At 36.1% G+C, this 19,509-nt stretch overlaps 2 protein-coding genes across 5 annotated transcripts; both read left to right on the top strand.

Annotated features, from left to right (window-relative positions):
* Nucleotides 1-381: 381 nt before the first annotated feature.
* Nucleotides 382-15,633, top strand: LOC132124016 (GPI ethanolamine phosphate transferase 1-like). 4 transcript variants are annotated; one of them, XM_059534742.1, is made up of 29 exons: nucleotides 382-655; nucleotides 907-1,149; nucleotides 1,572-1,693; nucleotides 1,776-1,874; nucleotides 1,956-2,062; nucleotides 6,830-6,954; nucleotides 7,264-7,394; nucleotides 7,542-7,658; nucleotides 7,770-7,810; nucleotides 7,889-7,948; nucleotides 8,056-8,148; nucleotides 8,229-8,284; nucleotides 8,487-8,565; nucleotides 8,661-8,843; nucleotides 9,010-9,149; nucleotides 10,252-10,351; nucleotides 10,473-10,565; nucleotides 10,655-10,746; nucleotides 10,910-11,015; nucleotides 12,284-12,392; nucleotides 12,761-12,863; nucleotides 13,544-13,646; nucleotides 13,794-13,880; nucleotides 13,980-14,035; nucleotides 14,136-14,211; nucleotides 14,332-14,405; nucleotides 14,707-14,749; nucleotides 14,839-14,891; nucleotides 15,022-15,633. In XM_059534742.1, the coding sequence occupies exons 2-29, from the start codon at nucleotides 932-934 to the stop codon at nucleotides 15,140-15,142; spliced, it is 2,787 nt and encodes a 928-aa protein (XP_059390725.1). In that variant the 5' UTR covers nucleotides 382-655; nucleotides 907-931; the 3' UTR covers nucleotides 15,143-15,633. The 4 variants fall into 4 exon arrangements, with proteins under 4 accessions (XP_059390725.1, XP_059390724.1, XP_059390726.1 ...); XM_059534741.1 differs by having other exon boundaries at nucleotides 382-701; XM_059534743.1 differs by having other exon boundaries at nucleotides 397-532.
* A 585-nt stretch (nucleotides 15,634-16,218) lies between these two features.
* Nucleotides 16,219-18,788, top strand: LOC132123965 (probable G-protein coupled receptor 141). Its single transcript, XM_059534657.1, has 2 exons — nucleotides 16,219-16,491; nucleotides 17,524-18,788. The coding sequence occupies exons 1-2, from the start codon at nucleotides 16,489-16,491 to the stop codon at nucleotides 18,439-18,441; spliced, it is 921 nt and encodes a 306-aa protein (XP_059390640.1). The 5' UTR covers nucleotides 16,219-16,488; the 3' UTR covers nucleotides 18,442-18,788.
* Nucleotides 18,789-19,509: the final 721 nt, after the last annotated feature.

The raw sequence follows: 19,509 nt of genomic DNA, 5'->3' as shown, positions 1-19,509 counted from the left end.
TTGGTTGATTGAATATCGTTTTAATCTAAAAAAGAAACATGGCCGGAAAGACTACAATTTATCATTATTTTGGACTACTACGTGACAAATAAAATTTGCAAATGTGAAGGAAAAAGGCCACAATCATTACATCATATAAAAATGTAAAGTGCAATTTGGAATTTTTAAAGTGTATGCTCCTGTAAAAATTAGGAGACTTACATATAAAAGTTATAATCAAATTTTAAATTAATTTCATAGTCGGAAAAATTACTGACATTATTTTAAGCTAATTAAATTTAGATTTTTTTTTTTGTCGTTTAAAAACACATTCTGTTTTCCTCAAGCGGGGAAAAGCTCACCGGTCGTAAACTACATTTACCACAATGCATTGCATGATTTCCAGTTCAAAGGTCACTATACAAGGAAGTGAAGAAAAGTTCTTCGTTAATCTACTTACAAACTATTTGGTTTAGTAGGTCAGAAGCCAAGTTGCTCGCCAGACATCAACAGTGGATACCAACCGCCGTTAAAGAAGAAGAAGACATCAACAGTACGCTAAAACATACTGAAAGCCTGAGTGAAGCAGGCGTTTTGTTTAGAGACTGTTCTCGCAGACTGACGGTCACTCACGCTCTGCTGGGTGCTTTCATTGACACGACTGGTGCACTGATCAGTTAAGCGACTTTATTATTCAGTTTTACTTTGAAATAAGCAAAAAGGTAAGACCTTTTTTATACACTCATACTATTGTAAAAATATTAGCAAATGTTACTTCTGAGATGGCTATGGATTATTTAGTCCTTTTGAATTTGGTCATGTTAAGGTCATGTCTTTAAGACAAAACTCAAAAGACTTTTAAATATAACTGAATGCATTTCAAATGTCCATATTTTCTCTTGTCTTTCTTATCTCTTTCTAAATCAGTGCCACAGTTCTGATAGCAGACAAGATGAAGATGATGATATTCTTCATCGTGGGACTCACTGTCCACGTAGTCTTCTTTCTCTCAATATTTGACATCTATTTCACATCCCCTCTTGTCCATGGAATGACACCACAGCATGTCCCTCTGGCCCCTCCGGCCAAGCGCCTGGTGCTCTTTGTGGCAGATGGTCTGAGAGCCGACAGTCTTTTTGACAATAGGACAGGCAGGGCTCCTTACCTAAGGTGATGAACGTGGAATAATCTTGTCATGCATGTGCTTGTCCAATTCACGGATGTGGTTCTGAAAATTCAGTCTCTTATTTTACTGATTAAATGCTTATTGTTCAAAATATTCACTATCCTTCATGATTGCAGATAGAATGATTCAGAAAATATATCACACTAATAAAAATAAGTTGCATACTTTTGTTATACTGTTGTGTTCTAATCTCAAAGAACACCGTTTAGACTTTTTAATTGTATGCTCCTTTAGAAACAAGGACACTTTAATGTTTTTACATGGATTCCATATTATAAACAGAAAATCCTGACATTATTTTAAAATAACGGAATTTGATTTTCTGTCTGCTATGCATGTGTGCCTCCAACAAAAATATATTCATAAATGCATTTAACTTGTGCTTCTTATTGTTTTTTGTTATAAGGAGTGTGATTGAGAAGAGCGGCACATGGGGAGTGTCTCACACGCGAGTCCCTACGGAATCAAGGCCAGGTCACGTGGCTTTAATAGCGGGCTTTTATGAGGATGTTAGTGCTGTTGCCAAGGGTAAGCAGCAGTCACATGTGTCTTTGTGTATAACCTGTACATGTGCAAATTCAATAAGATGTCTCTTATTCGATGTTCACAGGCTGGAAGGAGAATCCGGTGGAGTTTGATTCTGTTTTTAATGAGAGCAGACATACCTGGTGTTGGGGAAGCCCTGACATATTACCGATGTTTGCTAAAGGTATAACTCCACACCTGTGAATAGAACTATGAGGGTACAGTGACGTTATCTAATAGCTTTACTAGCATGTGTGTTTTGTAGGAGCCACTGGAGACCATGTGTACACTTACACTTACCCTTCAGAGCGGGAGGACTTCGCCTCCACTGATGCATCCAGACTTGATACATGGGTATTTGATGAAGTGAAGGTAGGATACTTAATGAGTTTTACATAATCACTTTTGATGAACTAAACATAAAAAAACACAACTCAGGGTTCCCATCCTTCTTGAAAGTACTTGAAAGTACTTGAATTTCAGACATATGGATTCAAGGCCTGGAAAGTACTTGAAAAATAACATAGGTCCTTGAAAGTGCTTGAATTAAATTTGAAATCAGTTTTGTTTATGCTGCTATTTTTAAAATTGTCCAATATGTGCTTCTGTCAAAAACAGAACTAAACACGGGGGTTATCTGTTCATCTCTGACGCGATCGCACGCAGCAGCGCAAAGTTGATTCTGTGCTTGCTTGATCTAATATTTTGTTTTGTTTTTTTAAATGTTGTAGATTTAAGCAGCAAATGAGAATAGCTGAAAAAAAATCAATGCATATATTTTGAGACAAAGGTCGTCTTTATGATTTTCAAGTTTTGATTATGTTAATTAAAGCAACGGTTTTTAAATAACAAAAGAATATGTAAATGTATGGTATTTGGGGTAAAAAGCGCCCCCACTGTAGCGATTAAAGGCGCCATGATTAACATGATAATTAATAGACTGCTGACTTTTCCATTTGTTGACATATGGTTAGATTCAGTTGCTAAATACCATATTATGTTGGGTGTCCTTGGAGATAATCACCATGTTTAGAATGAAACCATCATATTTAAAAACATGATATTAATAATGTTTACGCGCTGCCCGCTTCACATGGATGATTATATATCTATAGCGCGGGGGCGTGGTCGCATTAGAGTTAGTGAAGGGAGACGTAAAAGACTGGACATCGCGTTGGTTTCATATGGATTACTTTATTTCTTAATATTTGTTGTCGATAAGACATGCTTAGTTTAAAAGTAGACATGTCAAGATTTCTATAGAAATATCTCACATATCTCTTTGTGGAGTATTTGTTGAGTTTCAGTTCATTTTAATGACGCATTTCTAAATGAAGATCATGCAGACAAAGGCTGCAGACAGCGCACTCTGTTTGTTTTCTTTATTTTATAAATGCACAAAGTTTTCTTATTATCTGTGTATACAAATAAAAGTATACCCTTAACAGATTCGATTGATGTTTTGCTCTTACCTGTACGATCAAAACTGAAAGTGCAATTTAAGTTATTTTCGGCGATATGCCACAAAACGCCTATACGCATAGACTGAACAAAAAATATTTTTTATTTTTCAAAATGTGCAGAAAATATTACAAACTCTGCTAAAGTGATTGTTTTGAACAAGTATTAACTTTAACATTATTTAAAAAAACAAAACAAAAAAAACAAACAAACATTTTTTTAGCTTAAAGGGTTAGTTCACCCAAAAAGGAAAATTATGTCATTAATGACTCACCCTCATGTCGTTCCAAACCCGTGAGACCTCATCTTCCCATTCATCTTCGGAAAACAGTTTAAGATATTTTAGTTTAAGTCCGAGTGCTTTCTGTCCCTCCATTGAAACTGTTTGTACAGTATACTGTCCATGTCCAGAAAGGTAAGAAAAACATCATCAAAGTAGTCCATGTGACATCAGAGGGTCAGTTAGAATTTGTTGAAGCATCGAAAATACATTTTGGTCCAAAAATAACAAAAACTACGACTTCATTCATCATTGTCTTCTCTTCCGGGTCTGTTGTGAGCACGTTCACTGCAGAGTAGTGATATCCGTTTCGCGAACAAATCACTCGATGTAACCGGATCTTCTTGAACCAGTTCACCAAATCAAACTGAATCGTTTGAAATGGTTCGCGTCTCCAATAAGCATTAATCGTTTAAACGGTTCACCGGTTCTTTTGCGCTCGACGTAATGACATCATTGGCGATGATTGCCCTTGATTCAAGCCTTCGGTTTACCCGCGCTCATAACATTAGCACAGAATCACTTCAGAATCAATCACCAAAAGAATCAGTTCGGTTCTCGAATCGGACGCGTCCGACAGAAACGGTTCTTGACTGGAGAACGAGTCAATCTTTCGTTCGTTATCTGGCTCGGCTCGGAGTTCATCTTCAGTTCTCTCTTCACAGCAGTTCAGTCAGTGTACTGTTTGAGTAAATGAATTGAGGGAGTGTCAGCCACGTTAAAAAAGTAAACAGCTTAAGTCATTTGTGGATTAATGCGTATTGGAGACGCAAACCGTTTAAAACGATTCAGTTCGATTTGGTAAACTGGTTCAATTTCATCATTCGTTTCGCGAACCGGACATCACTACACTGTAGTGTACTTTGAAGATGTTTTTCTTACCTTTCTGGTAGGGCTGTGCAAAAAATCGAATGCGATTTCATGCACATCTCATCAGTAAAGACGCACCTGTAATTAGAAGTATATCTCCAGCACGTGCGTTCGGATCAGGGTTGCCAGGTTTTTACAACAAATCCTGCCCAGTTGCTTCTCAAAACTCCAAAACTAGTCCAATCGCGCTTCCAGGAGGTTCCCTGATAAAAATTGCTTCCCGGGGTTACAATATAAGTTTTTTAGCAGGGTTGCCTTGGTAAAATTCGCATTTTAGGTGCTAAATATCACGTTATTTGTATTGGGGTCGCTTTGACCCGCGGACATGAAAAACAACCACAGACTTGGCAATACTGGTTGGCCTTTACTACACCAAGCCGTAATTCACTGACAATCTACACAAAATCGATGTTAAAATCGCAGGCGATTCTTTGTCGATTTTGAAAACGATTTTGTGTTAGTTGTCGGTAGACTACGGCTCTGTGTAGTAACTGCCGCTCCACCTGAACCAGTGTTGCCAAGTCTGCTTTTGTTTTTCATGTCCGCGGTTTGAAGCAACCCCAATACAAATAACATGATATTTAGCCCCTAAAATGTGAATTTTACCAATGCAACCCTTCCAAAAAATTTATATTTTAACCCAAGGAAGCAATTTTTATCGGGGAACCTCCTTGGAAACGCGATTGGGCTAGTTTTGGACTAGTTTTGAGGAGCAACTTGGCAGGATTTGTTGTGAAATCGTGGCAACCCTGATCTGAACGCACATGCTGGAGATATACTTCTAATCACAGGAGCATCTTTACTGATGAGATGCGGATGAAAATCGCATTCGATTTTTTGCACAGCCCTACTTTCTGGACATGGACCGTATACCGTACACACATTTTCAATGGAGGGACAGAAAGCTCTCGGACTAAATCTAAAATATCTTAAACTGTGTTCCAAAGATGAACGGAGGTCTTACGGGTTTGCAACGACATATGGGTGAGTCATTAATGACATAATTTTTATTTTTGGGTGAACTAAACCTCTGTGGGCCTTTCACCCCGTGCTGGGGCGCCTCTTCCCCGTGTGTGGGGTAAAAGGCCCCTCTTGCCACCTCATACATTAATAGGATTTTTAAACAAAACGAATAACTTGAATTAATTATTTTTACACTAAATCAGTTGCTCCGTTAACTGTCAATACAAACATATTTTTGTATTATATTTTTGTATTTATTATTTTGTATGTATTATTTTGTAATACAACATATTTTAGGCGCAGTGAATAGCCCAGTATGTGTGCCTTTAGCCCCGTTGTACCTTACCTCCTGTGTTCCTGCAATATGTGTCCTGCTCCTGTATATTGCATATAATTTTCTACATCAGTGAGCCGCTGTCAAAATGCGGGTTATTTAAATAGGCAAATCTCACGGTAGTGGGGGGTTTTCTCGCGGTACCCTAACTGCTAAATTTGCGTCCCGCGGGAACCCAATCCCAAAGTCTAGCGCATTAACCTATGGAGAAGCAGTGCTAATTAGGCTATCAGTCTCAATGCTGGGAAAGTGCAAATTCAATGGGATTTACAATAAAAAGAGATTTACAAAATAATTTTGACACGTCTCCAGGGCGTAGATTACGCGGGGGACATGTCCCCCCACTTTATATCACAGAAATTTGTCCCCTGCACTTTTTCGGTCAAGTGTGTTCGAATAGAGGTTTTCATGAGCTGGTGTGAGTGAATATAGATTTTAACTCAATGAGACAGGATAGTCTGTGCATGACATGATATTTTATTCAGACCCAGAAGGCGAGATGAACATCAAGGAGCGCTATACACACTCATGAAGTGTTTGTTTCATTCATACTCGAAGCCGGAGGGTGCTCTCGCTCAGAAAGTCATACCAGGAAATTGCTTATATGGGCAAAAGCATCCAGCTATTTAAAATGTAATTAAAATGTAATTTGTTATATTTTCAGCAGTCCAGACCATTATTCCAGTCTTCAGTGTCACATGAACCATTATTGAAATGAAAACTTTTTTTTTTTTTTATCAGTTGTTGTAAACAGCTGCTTAATATTTATGTGGAAACACTGATGCAATAATCTTTTCAAGATTCTTTGATGCATAGAAAGTATAGAAAATAACAGCATTTATTTGAAATAGAAATCTTGGTAGCACTTTATTTTACAGTCCTGTTCCTCATGTACATACTATATACTTATTATAGTAATTACATTAACTAGGTACTAACCCTGAACCTACCCCTAAACCTAACCCTACCCCATGTAGTTACCTTGTATTACCAGAACTTTCTTAGATAAATACACTAAGTACACTATAAGTACATGTAAGTACACGTACTGTAAAATAAAATGCAACCGAAATCTTTTTTTAACCTTTTTATGTCTTTACTGTCACTTTTAATCAATTTAATTAATCCTTACTTTTAAAAAAGTATTACTTTATTTAAAAAATATTTTTTATAAGGTCTGAAACCCTGAAATTATCTTGTAATAAATAAGATATGATTTTTTTTTATTAAGGATTTTCTCAATGTTGCCAAAAGCAATGAAACTCTACTGAATATGTTACATGAAGAACAGAATGTGTTTTTCCTTCATCTTTTGGGGATAGACACCAATGGCCATGCCCACCGGCCCATGTCAAAGTAAGTTAAAACATTTCACCACATTAAATATTGTAATGTCATTAACAACACTTTTTCCCTTTTATGTTTTTTATTTTTATTTTACTGTTTTATCTAAAGCCACTTTGAAGCAATGTTTGTTATAAAATGTGCAAGAAAAAATGTATTGGATTGCAGTATTATGTGTTGAGATACCTTAAAATGATTTAATTTACATACGGAAATACATTTATTCAGAACACCTTGAGATACAATGTACCACTAGGTGGAGCTCCTACCATTGTCATATTCCCAAATGTAATATTTTCTTTGGGATTTCTTCACTTACAGGGAATATCTAGAGAACATTGGCCTCGTTGATTCTGGTGTCGCTGAAATTGTCAGTGTGATGGACGACTTTTATGGGCATGATGGAAAAACGGCTTATATTTTTACATCTGACCATGGCATGACAAATTGGGGTAAACTATCTCTAATAATATAACATTCACCTGATTTATATTACAGTTCAAGTTCAAGTCAGCATTACAAAATAACATTTAGTGTAGAAAAGGTAATTTATCAGTTATAAATCTGTTCAGTGCAGTATACGGGTTTATGTTTTATAGGATCTCACGGTGCGGGACACCCATCAGAGACGCTGACCCCACTGGTAGCATGGGGCGCTGGGGTTCAGACAGCACATAGAGAGGGCTCTCACAAATATAATGATAATTATTTAAAAGGTTTGTCTAATGTCCCTTATTGGTCTCACACCACTTTATTTCCATATTCAAACCTAATTACATCATGGAATTAATTTTGTCAATATTTCTTTAACCCTGCATACATTTCAGAATGGGGGTTGGAAACATTAAGGAGAGTGGATGTCAATCAGGTGAGATTTTCTGTCTCGTTTTTTTACGGAATGTCTATAAATGTCAGGAGCTGATCTGATCTTTTTATGCTTTTGCAGGCTGATATTGCTCCACTTATGTCATCTCTTATAGGAGTTCCCTTTCCTGTGAACTCTGTGGTGAGCATGATTTGTCAGAGCTTTCAGATCACGAGTTTATATCACACTGCTATACAGACATGAATGCACTTGTTAAATAATTTTCTGAGGCATTTGTTGCATCACAGGGTGTCTTACCGCTGAATTACCTGAATAACAGCCAACACTTTAAGGCTGAGAGTATATATGCAAATGCAATTCAGATCTTGGAGCAATTCAGGGTAAGGTACAGTACATTTTGATCCATTCTGTCTGTTTTACTTAGAAATAACCAGCAATCTTTTGTTTATTAAATAAACAGGTGAAAATGGCACAGAAGAAAGAAACAACATTATCCTTTCTGTTTACACCCTACCAGTGAGTAAAAGTCATAATTAACCTAAAAATTAACAGTCATCATTTGCTCACTCTTATGTCTTTTCTAACCTGTATGACTTCTTTCCTCCTTGGGAAAGAGGGATTTTTGAATTGAGTTTTTTTCCCAGGCAGTGTTCTGAAGGTGTTGGTATACATCTGGTAAGGTCAGATCGAGTTGTAAGATTGTCTTGTTTACTTCTAGGCCTCTGATTGACTCTAAACAGATGGATTTTGTGCGTAATGCAAGAAATTTGATCCAGAAAGGACAGTTTGATGAAGCAGTGAGTGTTGATTGGTTGTTGTCTTGACCAAACTGACTTGTTGATTATCTTTATCTTGTCTTGCCATATCTTTCTCTATCTATCTTTTTCCCTAGATCAGTTATTGTAAAGATTTGACAGTTCAGGCCATGGAGGGCTTGTCATATTATCACACATATGACCGACTCTTCCTTGGAAGCAGTGTGGTTCTGGGTTTTATTGGTTGGACCTCTTATGTGGTTTTGTTCATCCTGAAGACACATGCTAGTCTACGCAAACCTCCAACTTACATGCACATGGTAAGCAGGGGATGTTGTAGTCCAGCGTTCAGCATGTTTGTAGGTCATGGTCATTGTCACTAATAATGAGGTAATTATGATTTATTGGTAAAAAAAAAAAAAAAAACTAAACAGATGTTAAAATAAATGTCACTTCCTGTATCTGTTTGAATCTGTTGAATTCAAGGTAACAGAAAGGAGTCTGGGCCAGATGTTTCTATCTATAGGCCTGCTTGTGGCTCTGTTCTTGATGGTCCAGTCCAGTCCTTGGACCTACTACGTCTACTGCTTGCTCCCTGTGGCCGTGTGGTTTTCTGTCATGAGGGAGTAAGTTATTCATCCCTGTTTTTATTAAAATATAATTTTGAGATTGCATTTTAAAGATTAACTTTTAAATGATTAATACATGATGGCAAAGGTAGAAATGAGCATGGAAAATTAAATATCCAGTATTCCTTGATGTAAGTCCATTATATATCAATTAATATAAAATGATGTCCAAAAATCATTGCCGTTCTGATATATTTTGTGTATCTATAATGTTAATTAACAGGCCCAACAATTCGCTAAATTATTCACATGACCAAGGATGAATAAGAAAATAGATGCATTTCACAAAAATGCTTCCATAAACAAATCCATATTTGTTAATCGTATTTAAATGTATTAATAAATTTACATTTGCATTGAAGAATTAAGCTGACACTTTTATCCAAAGTGACTTACAAATGGGGAAAATAGAAGCAATCAAACCAACAAAAGAGCAACAATATATAAGTGCTTTGACATGTTTAACGCAGTACACATAGCAAGGTTTTTTAGTAATAAATAAAAAGTTGAAAAGAAATCGAATAGATCGTGCTAGTGTTACAGGGTCAAGGTTTATTTTTTGTTGTTTTTAAATAACAAGAACAAGTAGATAGAATATAAATAGAATACAGAGTGCTAGTGTTAGAAGGTCAAGTTCTTTATAATAAATAAAAAAGAAAACAAGAAGATAGAATAGATATTTAACAGAGAATGCTTGCGTTAGAGGGTCATGTTCTTAAGAATTAAAAAGAAAACAGAAGATATAATTGAAATCGAATAAAAAGTGCTAGTCTTAGAGGCTCACATTTTTTATAATAAATAAAAGAAGATTATCAGATATAATAAAAATGGAGAGTGTTTTTTTTATAATAAATAAAAAAAAAATTAGATAGAATAGTGAGTTCTAGTAATAGAAGGTCAAATGTAGATGGAAGACATGAGTCTTTAGCAGTTTCTTGATGGTCAGGTCATTCCACCAGCAGGGAACAGTTAAAGTCAATGAAAGTGATTTTGCAAGATTGCACTTTAATGAGCTGCTCACTTGCAGAACGCATAAAGTCATAAACATTATACCAGCATATATAAACATTAAAGTTTGTGTGTTTTCTCTCTGTCACAGATTTGAAACTCTTGCCAGTCTGATTCAATCAGTTCCCTCATTACCGCTCAGCAAATGCTTTGGATATTTTTTACTGGTTACATTTGGAATTGAGTTACTAGTAAGTGCTTGATTTGCTGAATTCTGTTGTCCTGTTTGAGTGTTTAGCACGTAGTAGTAATTAGAGGTGTTAACTATTTTCACTTCTTTCAATTCATTTCCTCTCTGCCGGTGTTTATTAGGTTGTGAGTTTTTTCTATCGGGCCATGTTGACCTTGGGGCTGGTCGTGCTGGCACTCTGGCCTGTGCTTTCTGGCCTTTACACAAAAGCAAAAGTAAGGTGACCTTCTCAGGGCCTGTTCTGGTTTGAGGCCTGAAAGGAGTGTTTTTTTAAGACTTATTTTTGTCTTTTATGCTACTGTAGTTCAGGTCATTGAACTGGATGTTGAGCTGTCTCTTTCTGGCTGTGTTTCCACTGTTGCCTGTCGTGGGACGGGAACCAAACGTTAACTATGTGTGAGCACTCTTTGTTCACTTACTGATGCAAAATCCTGTTACACACACAATAATTTGTATATTTTCTTCTTTTAATCTGTTAAATACATTTATACAATCTAATTAGTGATGCTGAATGGTGTCAGGAAGGCTTATCTTCTTAATTGAATGTGTTTTACTGTAGAATTTGTGCTGGAGTGCTGACCCTCTTCAGCTCGTCCTCATACCTCTGGTCATCATGGAGATGCTCTCCTCTGATCCGAAGGGATCGTCAGCTGTTCATCTGCCAGGTCATTTTCGACTCTTTCCTTTTTGTCCTTTTTCACTCTCACAGGACATTTTTACCATTAACATTTTGGTGCCGACATCTGAGGTCAGATTCTGCTCTAAACAGCATCTGAATGTGAGATTCCCAAATGTTTTTCTAAGCCAAATCCCTCTCACGTAAAATATTTACTTGACATACCCCCTGAGATTTTAGGTGAATCTAATTTCAGATTCTAACTTCAAAAATCTAATTATTTAATCACATTTTAAATACTGGTTTGTTACAACATCTAGTATTGATCTCTAGAAGGCTATTCCTTTTAACACTTGCATTTGGCCTACACTGTGAGAATGGAAGTGTATTCCTGCTCTTGAAATACATTTTTAAAAATATATTTTGGTACACGAAAGTTGAACCTATATATATATATATATAATATAATATAATATATATATAATATATATAATATATTATATATATATTAGTTAATCGCGATTAATCACATTATTAATCACAAGTAATTGCATGTTATGCACAAAACTAATAATGCATTCGAAAGTATTGTTCACTTTTTTCATTTAAAAGTAGGCCTACTAATAACATTTGGTTTGCAAACACTTTAAATAAATATGGTGCTTTTTACAGCAGTGTTCCTTTTACATGGTAGCAACTATTTATAAAACAAGCTATTTGTCACTTCCACCACATTAACGTTTTTATAGAAAATATTTTATCGTTTGTTATAGAAAAACAAGTTATGCTCAGAGTCCAGAGCCTCGATCATAACATTATAACAGGCATCTTCCTAGACCTGCACGATCGCGGGACCCATCGCAGCAGAGTGGGGAGCGGGACAAAACTTGATGGGCGGGTAGAACTCGCGTGCGCTTCTCTGCTGTCTTCACGTGCTATCAGAAACTTCCTGTTTCCAACTTATAAAGTCATGATTACGAGCTTGTGTCATTTTTTTTTAGTGGTTTGTGAATGTTGATGGTTAGCCTAAATAATTTGATCAGGACCAGGTATAATAAAATAGGTATTATTCAGAGCCAGTGAGCAATGGACTTTCATAATAATAAAAAACTGCGTTAACGCGCGATAAAATAATTGTCGGTGTTAATCAATTAATGCATTAACGTGATAATACGTTAACTTTAATTTTAACATATTTAAAATACATTTTGGCCAGATATTTTATTTATTCATTTATTTATTGCTGTATTGGCTAAATCTAAATTGATCCTACTTTAAACTCATCTGAGAATCTTATTTGTGTGCATTTGTTTCCAGATGATGCAGGTGGTGCTGTGTGCTTACATCCTGACCAGCACACACTCCAGTCTGCAGCTGAAGCAAGGCTTGCCACTCTTCAACCAGCTTGTTAGTTGGCTCACACTAGGTTTGCCATCTTCATTCCGATCATGCTTTGTTACCAATATACACCGTATTAAAGGGATAGTTCATCCATACATTTACTCACCCTCATGCCATTCCAAATCTGTATGATTTTCTGATTGTTTAGAGAAATGTATTTTTTTTTCTCCATGAAAGTTAAAAGGGTCCAGTGTTATTTTAAAAGTTGGAACACCAAAACACTTTATTTTGTGCAGAAAAAAGTCATAACGATCTGAAATGATATAAGGGTGAGAAAATGGTGTGATGAATCCTTGAAGCGTGTCTTTTAACCAGTGAATTGTACTTCTTCTTTTCTTCCATCCGGTTCATACTTTATCCCCTGTTATCTCACACTGTTTTTTTTCCTTTTAGTTTCCTCATTTTTGATACCATTGTTGAGTTCCACCAGGCTCTTTCACAGACTTCTGAGTATCCTGATGTCCTTAGTTTGTGTCTACCTCCTCCTGAGCACAGGGTAAAACCCACTGACCATCAGTCTAATCATGCTATGCTATGTCCATGCTATGCTTAAAAGTAATCCAGCATGTAAATTTTAGTCAAATTCTCCTCTTGAGGTTGCCTGTCTAAGGAAATGGAATTAGAAAAAAAAACACAGTGCAAGTAAGTTGCAAAAGCTTCTAGTTCAGCTGCTGACCTGTTTGAGACGGTTTCAGTTTTACATGCAATATTCAAATGAATAATTAAGAATTTAATAATACACTAGTATGGGGCTGGTTATTTTTAAGGAAGTCTTCTATTCCCACCAAGGCTGCTTTTATTTGATCACAAATGCAGTAAAACATTAAAATAATAACATTTAATATAACATTTCTATCTAAATATAGCTATCACTCCAGTCTTCTGATAATTTGATTTGGTGCTCATTTAAACATTTCTTATTATTGTATTTTCAGGTTACTTTCAGGAAATCTTTTGTAACATTATTATTGTGAAGTACCTTAACTTCTGAACCATTGTGTATGTTCCTTAAATATTAATCAAATCACATGTTGTTCTGATTAATAAATCAAATGGATTTTTAAAGATGTGATACTTGTTGAGATATATTCTAAATTGTATTATAATGTATTCTAAATTAATATTTTTAAATGAAAGCCCTTATTCTAACAGATATTTGGTTTGCAAATTGTGAAGGTATGAGGCTCTTTTTCCACCGTTGCTGTCATGGCTCATGTTTGCATGGATAAACATAGAACAGGAAACCATGAACACACAAGGGACTTCAAGTCGGACTGAGGTAGGTTGCCTTCTCCTCAAGGCTTCTTCTTTAGGGGTTTTCCTTCAGCCAAAACATTTGGTTAAAGCATATGGCATTGTTTAAAGTTTATGTAACAAAGTTATAGTAGACATACCACTGATTGCACCGTTTTGTTGGTTTTCTCAGCTCTCCAGCGCTGATTTTGCTGAAAACATTGACATTGCCAAGATCAGGCAGCTGAGGCTGGATGACATTCGGAGATCTTACTTCTTTGCATCCTTTTAGCCTACCGTCTGTTTTATTTGTGTATTTTTATTATTGATAAATGCTTACACTATTTAAAATAATGTAGTTCCTTAACTGTTGGCATAGGTGTTTTTCATTATAATTGCATTCTTTGGCTGTGGTAACATTGCCTCTATTAATAGGTAAGCTGCTTGTTTTTTAAGTAAAATAAATGAATAATGAATAATGAATAAATGAAAATAAACTAAAATAAATGAATTGTGCCTTCATCTTCCCTCACAGTTTTGATCCATCCTCCGTTTACTGCTTTCTGACTGTCTTCAATCCTTTCATTATGGGCGGCCTGCTGATGTGGAAGGTATAGCGCTTGCTCTGCATAAAGTTAAAGATTGACACTTTATTTATTTTTAATTCGTGCTATGGGTGCCACACCTATTTGTGCTATCACACTTCTTTTAACTGTAGCATTCTTTTTCAGGTGTTAATTCCATTTGTAATTGTGACGTGCACATTCGAAAGCATTCAAGTGTCAACACAGCTCTCATCACGAAGGTAATTTTAGCAGAATAATTAGAACAGTAGAAAACCAGCTGGTCTTTGGCTTTTTGCCCACACTGTCTGCAGATTGACCATTTCTTCAAGCGTTTGCTATATCTGTGCTCATGCCCTCACAGACACTTCACTGTTGACTGTAAACAACTCTGCTTTGGTATTAGAGTACTTGTTAAAAACAACAACAACAACAAAAAAAGTCCAAACAAGGATATGATGTTCCTCAGGTGGAACAAAATATAAGATTTCTCTATGACCTTGTTTTGCATGAGTTTGCATAAATTCTGCATTTATTTTTTAGCCTTTTCCTCGTTGTGCTTGTCATCTCAGACTTGATGGCATTGGTAAGCTTAACATAGAGAACATGACAAATAATGGCAATTTTTTTTATTTTTACTAATTATCTTAACTTATCTCTGTTCTTTTTCACCAGCACTTCTTTTTCTTAGTAAAAGATCACGGAAGCTGGCTTGACATTGGCACTAGGTGGGTTAACTGTATTGTACTTCTTGTTTCCGTCCTCAACCAAACTGACCACAAGCTCAGTTTGGTTTGCGTCTGTCTTTGCGCATGTGTTAATGCACAAATATGATCAGATGTTTCTTCTGTGTTGCAGTATTAGTCACTATGTCATCGTAATGTCCATGACCATCTTCCTCATGTTGCTGAGCATCATGACGCACATTTTAACCTCCAAGAGAATCCTCATCGGATGGAAACAAAAAAAAGCACTTTAGGTGACGACCTAGTACCAGGACCACCCTGCTAATGTTTACAAGGTGCAAAAAACAAGCATTCAGTAGTACATTAACATGACGGATGTTAAGCGTAGGGTCTTCCTGTTTCTAGGTATTTCTTAACATCAATGTTACTTAACACTTATGACTCTGCATCTTATAATAGGAAGACTTTGTATGGTATAACTAATAAAGAAAGGGGTCTGCTGTTGATACATACAGTGGATTTACAGTTGTTTTAGTTCTGGGACTTAAGGGGAAAAAAGGCCACAAGACTGATTTAGGTTGAAGGGAATGTACTTGATTATGTCTCTGTTTATGTACTGTATGAGTTATGCCGAAGGTGAGGAATGTTACTGTACTTATTTCAGCTGATTTTAAATGGGATCTAAATCTAAGATGGTATTATGGTAAATGTGTAGTTTTATAATACTGTGTTTTAATATTATGTAAATATCTCAAATTATTTATTTACAATAAACATTTACATTGTGTCATGCCTTTAATAATAATAATAATAATAATGGAAAAAAAACCTTGATCTTTGTCAGCAAATGAAATGAAATGTTTTTTTAAGCAAATCAGCATCTGAAAATGATTTCTGAAGGATCACGTGACTCTGAAGACTGGAGTAATGGCTGCTGAAAATTCAGCTTTGACATCACGAATTAATTACATTTTGAAATCTAAAAGTTATTTTCAATTGTAATAATATTTCACAGTATTTTATGAAATGCAGCCGTGGTGAGGATAAATGACTTTTTTTAAAAAAACACAAAAAGATATTACTAACTCCTAACTTTTTAATGGTAGTGTAGCTAAAACGGTCATTAATAGCATTGACATGTGAATTAAATTATATAATATAAAAACATGTATCGAATATTATATCAATTTGATTTTACATATGAACATTTTATTATAGTCTATTTATCAATTTCCATTTAAAACTTAAACACATTCCCCCTGAAGCTGTCAAGCACACAGAGGAAAACCACAAACCATGTCACCTTAAGACTAGAAACTATCGAGGGCCACTATGACAATACATTCAGACTCCTCCAGAGCAGAAATTCCAGATGGCTGTGATCTTGCAGTATTTCTATCACAACTAAAATCTGAAGGTTTGTTTGAGGGTTTTTTGCAACATGACTCATTGTTTTTGAGGCTGGCCACCTAAACTGATGTGTCGAATGCAACTGAGCGAACCATGAAAACAAACCGCAGATTGTCTGCCTCACTGAGAGAATGTGTTAAAAAGGTGGTTACTAAATGAGTGAGGAGCAGATGCAACCAACATTACTTCCTCATCTGCTCTGCCATTGGGGACTTGTGCTGCCGTTCTGATGGTGCGTATTTGCTTTATTGTCTCAATAGGCTGTTAATTTTGACCAAGTAAACAAATTTTTACATGTTAATTGCACTTTGTGGTGAAATAGATAGTTGAAATGTCTTACTTTCATCTAATTTTCTGAAGGGATAGATGTACATATAAAATAGTTTTGTAGCTTGTTTGGCACTTTCAAAAGAGCTACAGAGAAATGCATGAAGTACTCTAAAGGAGTGCAAAAAGGATTTCTAAAATACATTTACCTATACACTGGCTTTTTATCGATCTGTTTATACAGATCTACACTATAGTAAAACTGCCACCTACTCAAAAAGTACATTTATATAGCTGGTAACGGTCTACAATAAGGTTCCATTAGTTCATGCATTCACTTACATCAACTAACAGTGAGAATACATTTGTACGTGTTAATACTTAATCTTTGTTAACTTCAGATTCATTGTTGATTCATGTTAGCTCAGGTCAGTTAAATAATATTAACAAATACAACTTTGATTTTAATAATGTATTGGTAAATGTTGAAATTAACTAAGATTTATAACGTGTTTTGCATTATTAATGCATGCCATCTAATGAAGTTAACTAATGGTAACCGATGAAACCTTACTGTAAAGTGTAGGCTAACAAAATAGGACATTTTGTCGATATTTACTCACCATCGTGTCGTTCCAAAACCCAGTAATACAAAACTATTTTAAGTGTTTTTCTGCACACAATGGAAGTCAACGTAAACTTTGGCGAACATTCTTTTTAATATATTTTGTGATCTTACACAGAAAGAAAGTTTTAAAGGTTTGGACACATAAGGGTAAATGATTACAGAATTTCCACTTTAACTATCCTTTTAAACTTAAACTAATTAAAAAGCTTTTTGAATGATTGCTTAGTCTATTAACAAAAATTGAGTTAAATCGCTGTCAGTGATTTTTGTGACAAAATCAATGTAAACGAATCTAAAGTTTAATTAAGACAAAAACAATGCAGATGCATATTGCATCTGTTAATTAACTTTATCACGCTTGTCTTCCAGTATGTTTTCTTACTAGGAACCATGACGATGAACACCACAGTAGACAACATCACCAGTCCCGCAATCACAACCAACTCAAGCCAACCAACCCACCTCACCAAGCCCTTCAGAGATGCCCTGATCACTATCTACACTGTTGTCCTTCTGGTGGGCATCACGGGCTTAAGCGTCATGATCAGTCTGCTAAAAACCAACATTCGCTCGTTAACCACCATCGCCTTCCTGAACTTGATGGTCGCACACTTTCTTTTCCTGCTCACCGTGCCATTCAGAATCTACTACTACGCGTCCGAATCATGGCAGCTGGGTCCGGAATTCTGTAAACTGGTCAGTGCCATGGTGCATCTCCACATATACATGGTGTTCACCATCTACTCCATTCTTCTCACGGTTCGCTTCCTACATTTTTACAAGAAAACGCAGCGGACTGAGTTCTACAGGCGGCTGCACGGGCTGGGCGCGAGCGCTCTGGTGTGGACGATCCTGTTCATCATCATACTCCCACTCGTGCTGATCCAATACGGAAACAACACCATACCAGATAAACAGTGCTTCACATTTGGGGATGAATTACAGAATCCCTTTATCTACGTCCTGAACATGATTCTGTCGATCCTTCTGATCACCGTGTCCTGTTTTCAGGCCTGCATCCAGATGATCATCCTGCGCAAGATGATACTCAAGTATGGACCCGCCAGCCGCTCCCAGCAGGAGTTCTGGGTCCAAATAAAAAACCTCAGCTTTGTACTCATCATGCTCACCTGCCTGGTACCGTACCACCTTTTTCGGCTACAATACCTGAACAAAACAAATGACCTTCATCAGATCAATGAAGTGTTTCTGGCCATCACCGGGCTTACCTGTTTCGACATGCTGACGTTCACAGGGAAGAGCATATGTAAAGTGTGCTGGACATAAAGCGGATAAAAAAACTATTTTCAGCATCACTAAAGGTCTGCAGATGTGATGCTGGAAAACTGTTTAACACAAAACTAGTTTACTCATTATAATACGGTAAAGACAGTAAAGGTGAATGAACATCAGGCAAAATGTAGCCTATAGCCTACCATGTTAGCCGTATTTTGCGCCAATAGTGGTTCATTGTGACTCTGAAAGCGTTTTACATTGTTTGAAAAGCAGACCTGTTTCTTTTTTCTTTTTTTAAATTTTCTGATCCTTTTATTTGTTGTAGCATGACAAATCCAATATAGCATGGTAATTACAGTAACAGGAATACAAACACTGTATTTAGTGTACTGTTTTTATTTACTCAATACACAATAACTGAACTGAATTCTAACGAATGCATCTCAGTGATTTAAGGCTTACGTTCTAAGAACTTTGGCTAATGTTCTGGTAAGGCTATGAATACACGTTCTTCCACATAATAATACAAGCGTTTGGTCAAATGTCGTGATCGCAAAGCACAAAATATAGCCTGCGTCCTTCATGGAAGGTTTTTTTTCCCTCCTAAAACGTCTTAGTTTTACATTTGTCTAACGTTTTTGAAACGTTATAACTTATGAGCCTACATGTTTCAAAAGTTACGTTGCCAGAACTTTTTTTTACTAAATGTTCACATAACATAAGTTTTTTTTTTTTAAAAAAAGGGGGGGGGAAAGAGGATGTTTTGAACATTAAGAGAGACCATGTTCATACATTGATAGGAAGTTGCCAAAGTTTATGAGCACATCTTATTATTGTGAGCTGGGATGTGGTGGCGTTCCTATTTTAGAGATCATTTTAACTGCATAAACATCCGTGTCGTGCAGAATGAGTCACGGTGAACTAAAAATGACCACACTCTTTTTGAGTTTTCGATTACGTTTATCTCTCTAGGTTTTCACAGTTTTAACCAATAACTCGCGAGGGATATAGCGCGCCTCAGTTGGTTTCATTTTTGGGCACGATTCTAGCCTCGTGCAGAAATGACACCACTTGATGGTTTAAATATATGGTTTTATGGTGAGTGACAAGATAATGGCC

This window comes from Carassius carassius, chromosome 42 (assembly GCF_963082965.1).
Source record: "Carassius carassius chromosome 42, fCarCar2.1, whole genome shotgun sequence".
Lineage (NCBI taxonomy): Eukaryota > Metazoa > Chordata > Actinopteri > Cypriniformes > Cyprinidae > Carassius > Carassius carassius.
The sequence above is the reverse complement of the archived record's forward strand: the minus strand, read 5'-3'. Positions and strand labels throughout refer to the sequence as shown.

Coding starts and splice junctions, on each gene's coding strand:
- LOC132124016 (XM_059534742.1), top strand. CDS start 932: ATGAAGATGATGATATTCTTCATCGTGGGACTCACTGTCCACGTAGTC. Junction 2,063..6,829: donor GGGTATTTGATGAAGTGAAG/GTAGGATACTTA, acceptor TTTTTTATTAAG/GATTTTCTCAATGTTGCCAA. Junction 10,747..10,909: donor GAACCAAACGTTAACTATGT/GTGAGCACTCTT, acceptor GTTTTACTGTAG/AATTTGTGCTGGAGTGCTGA.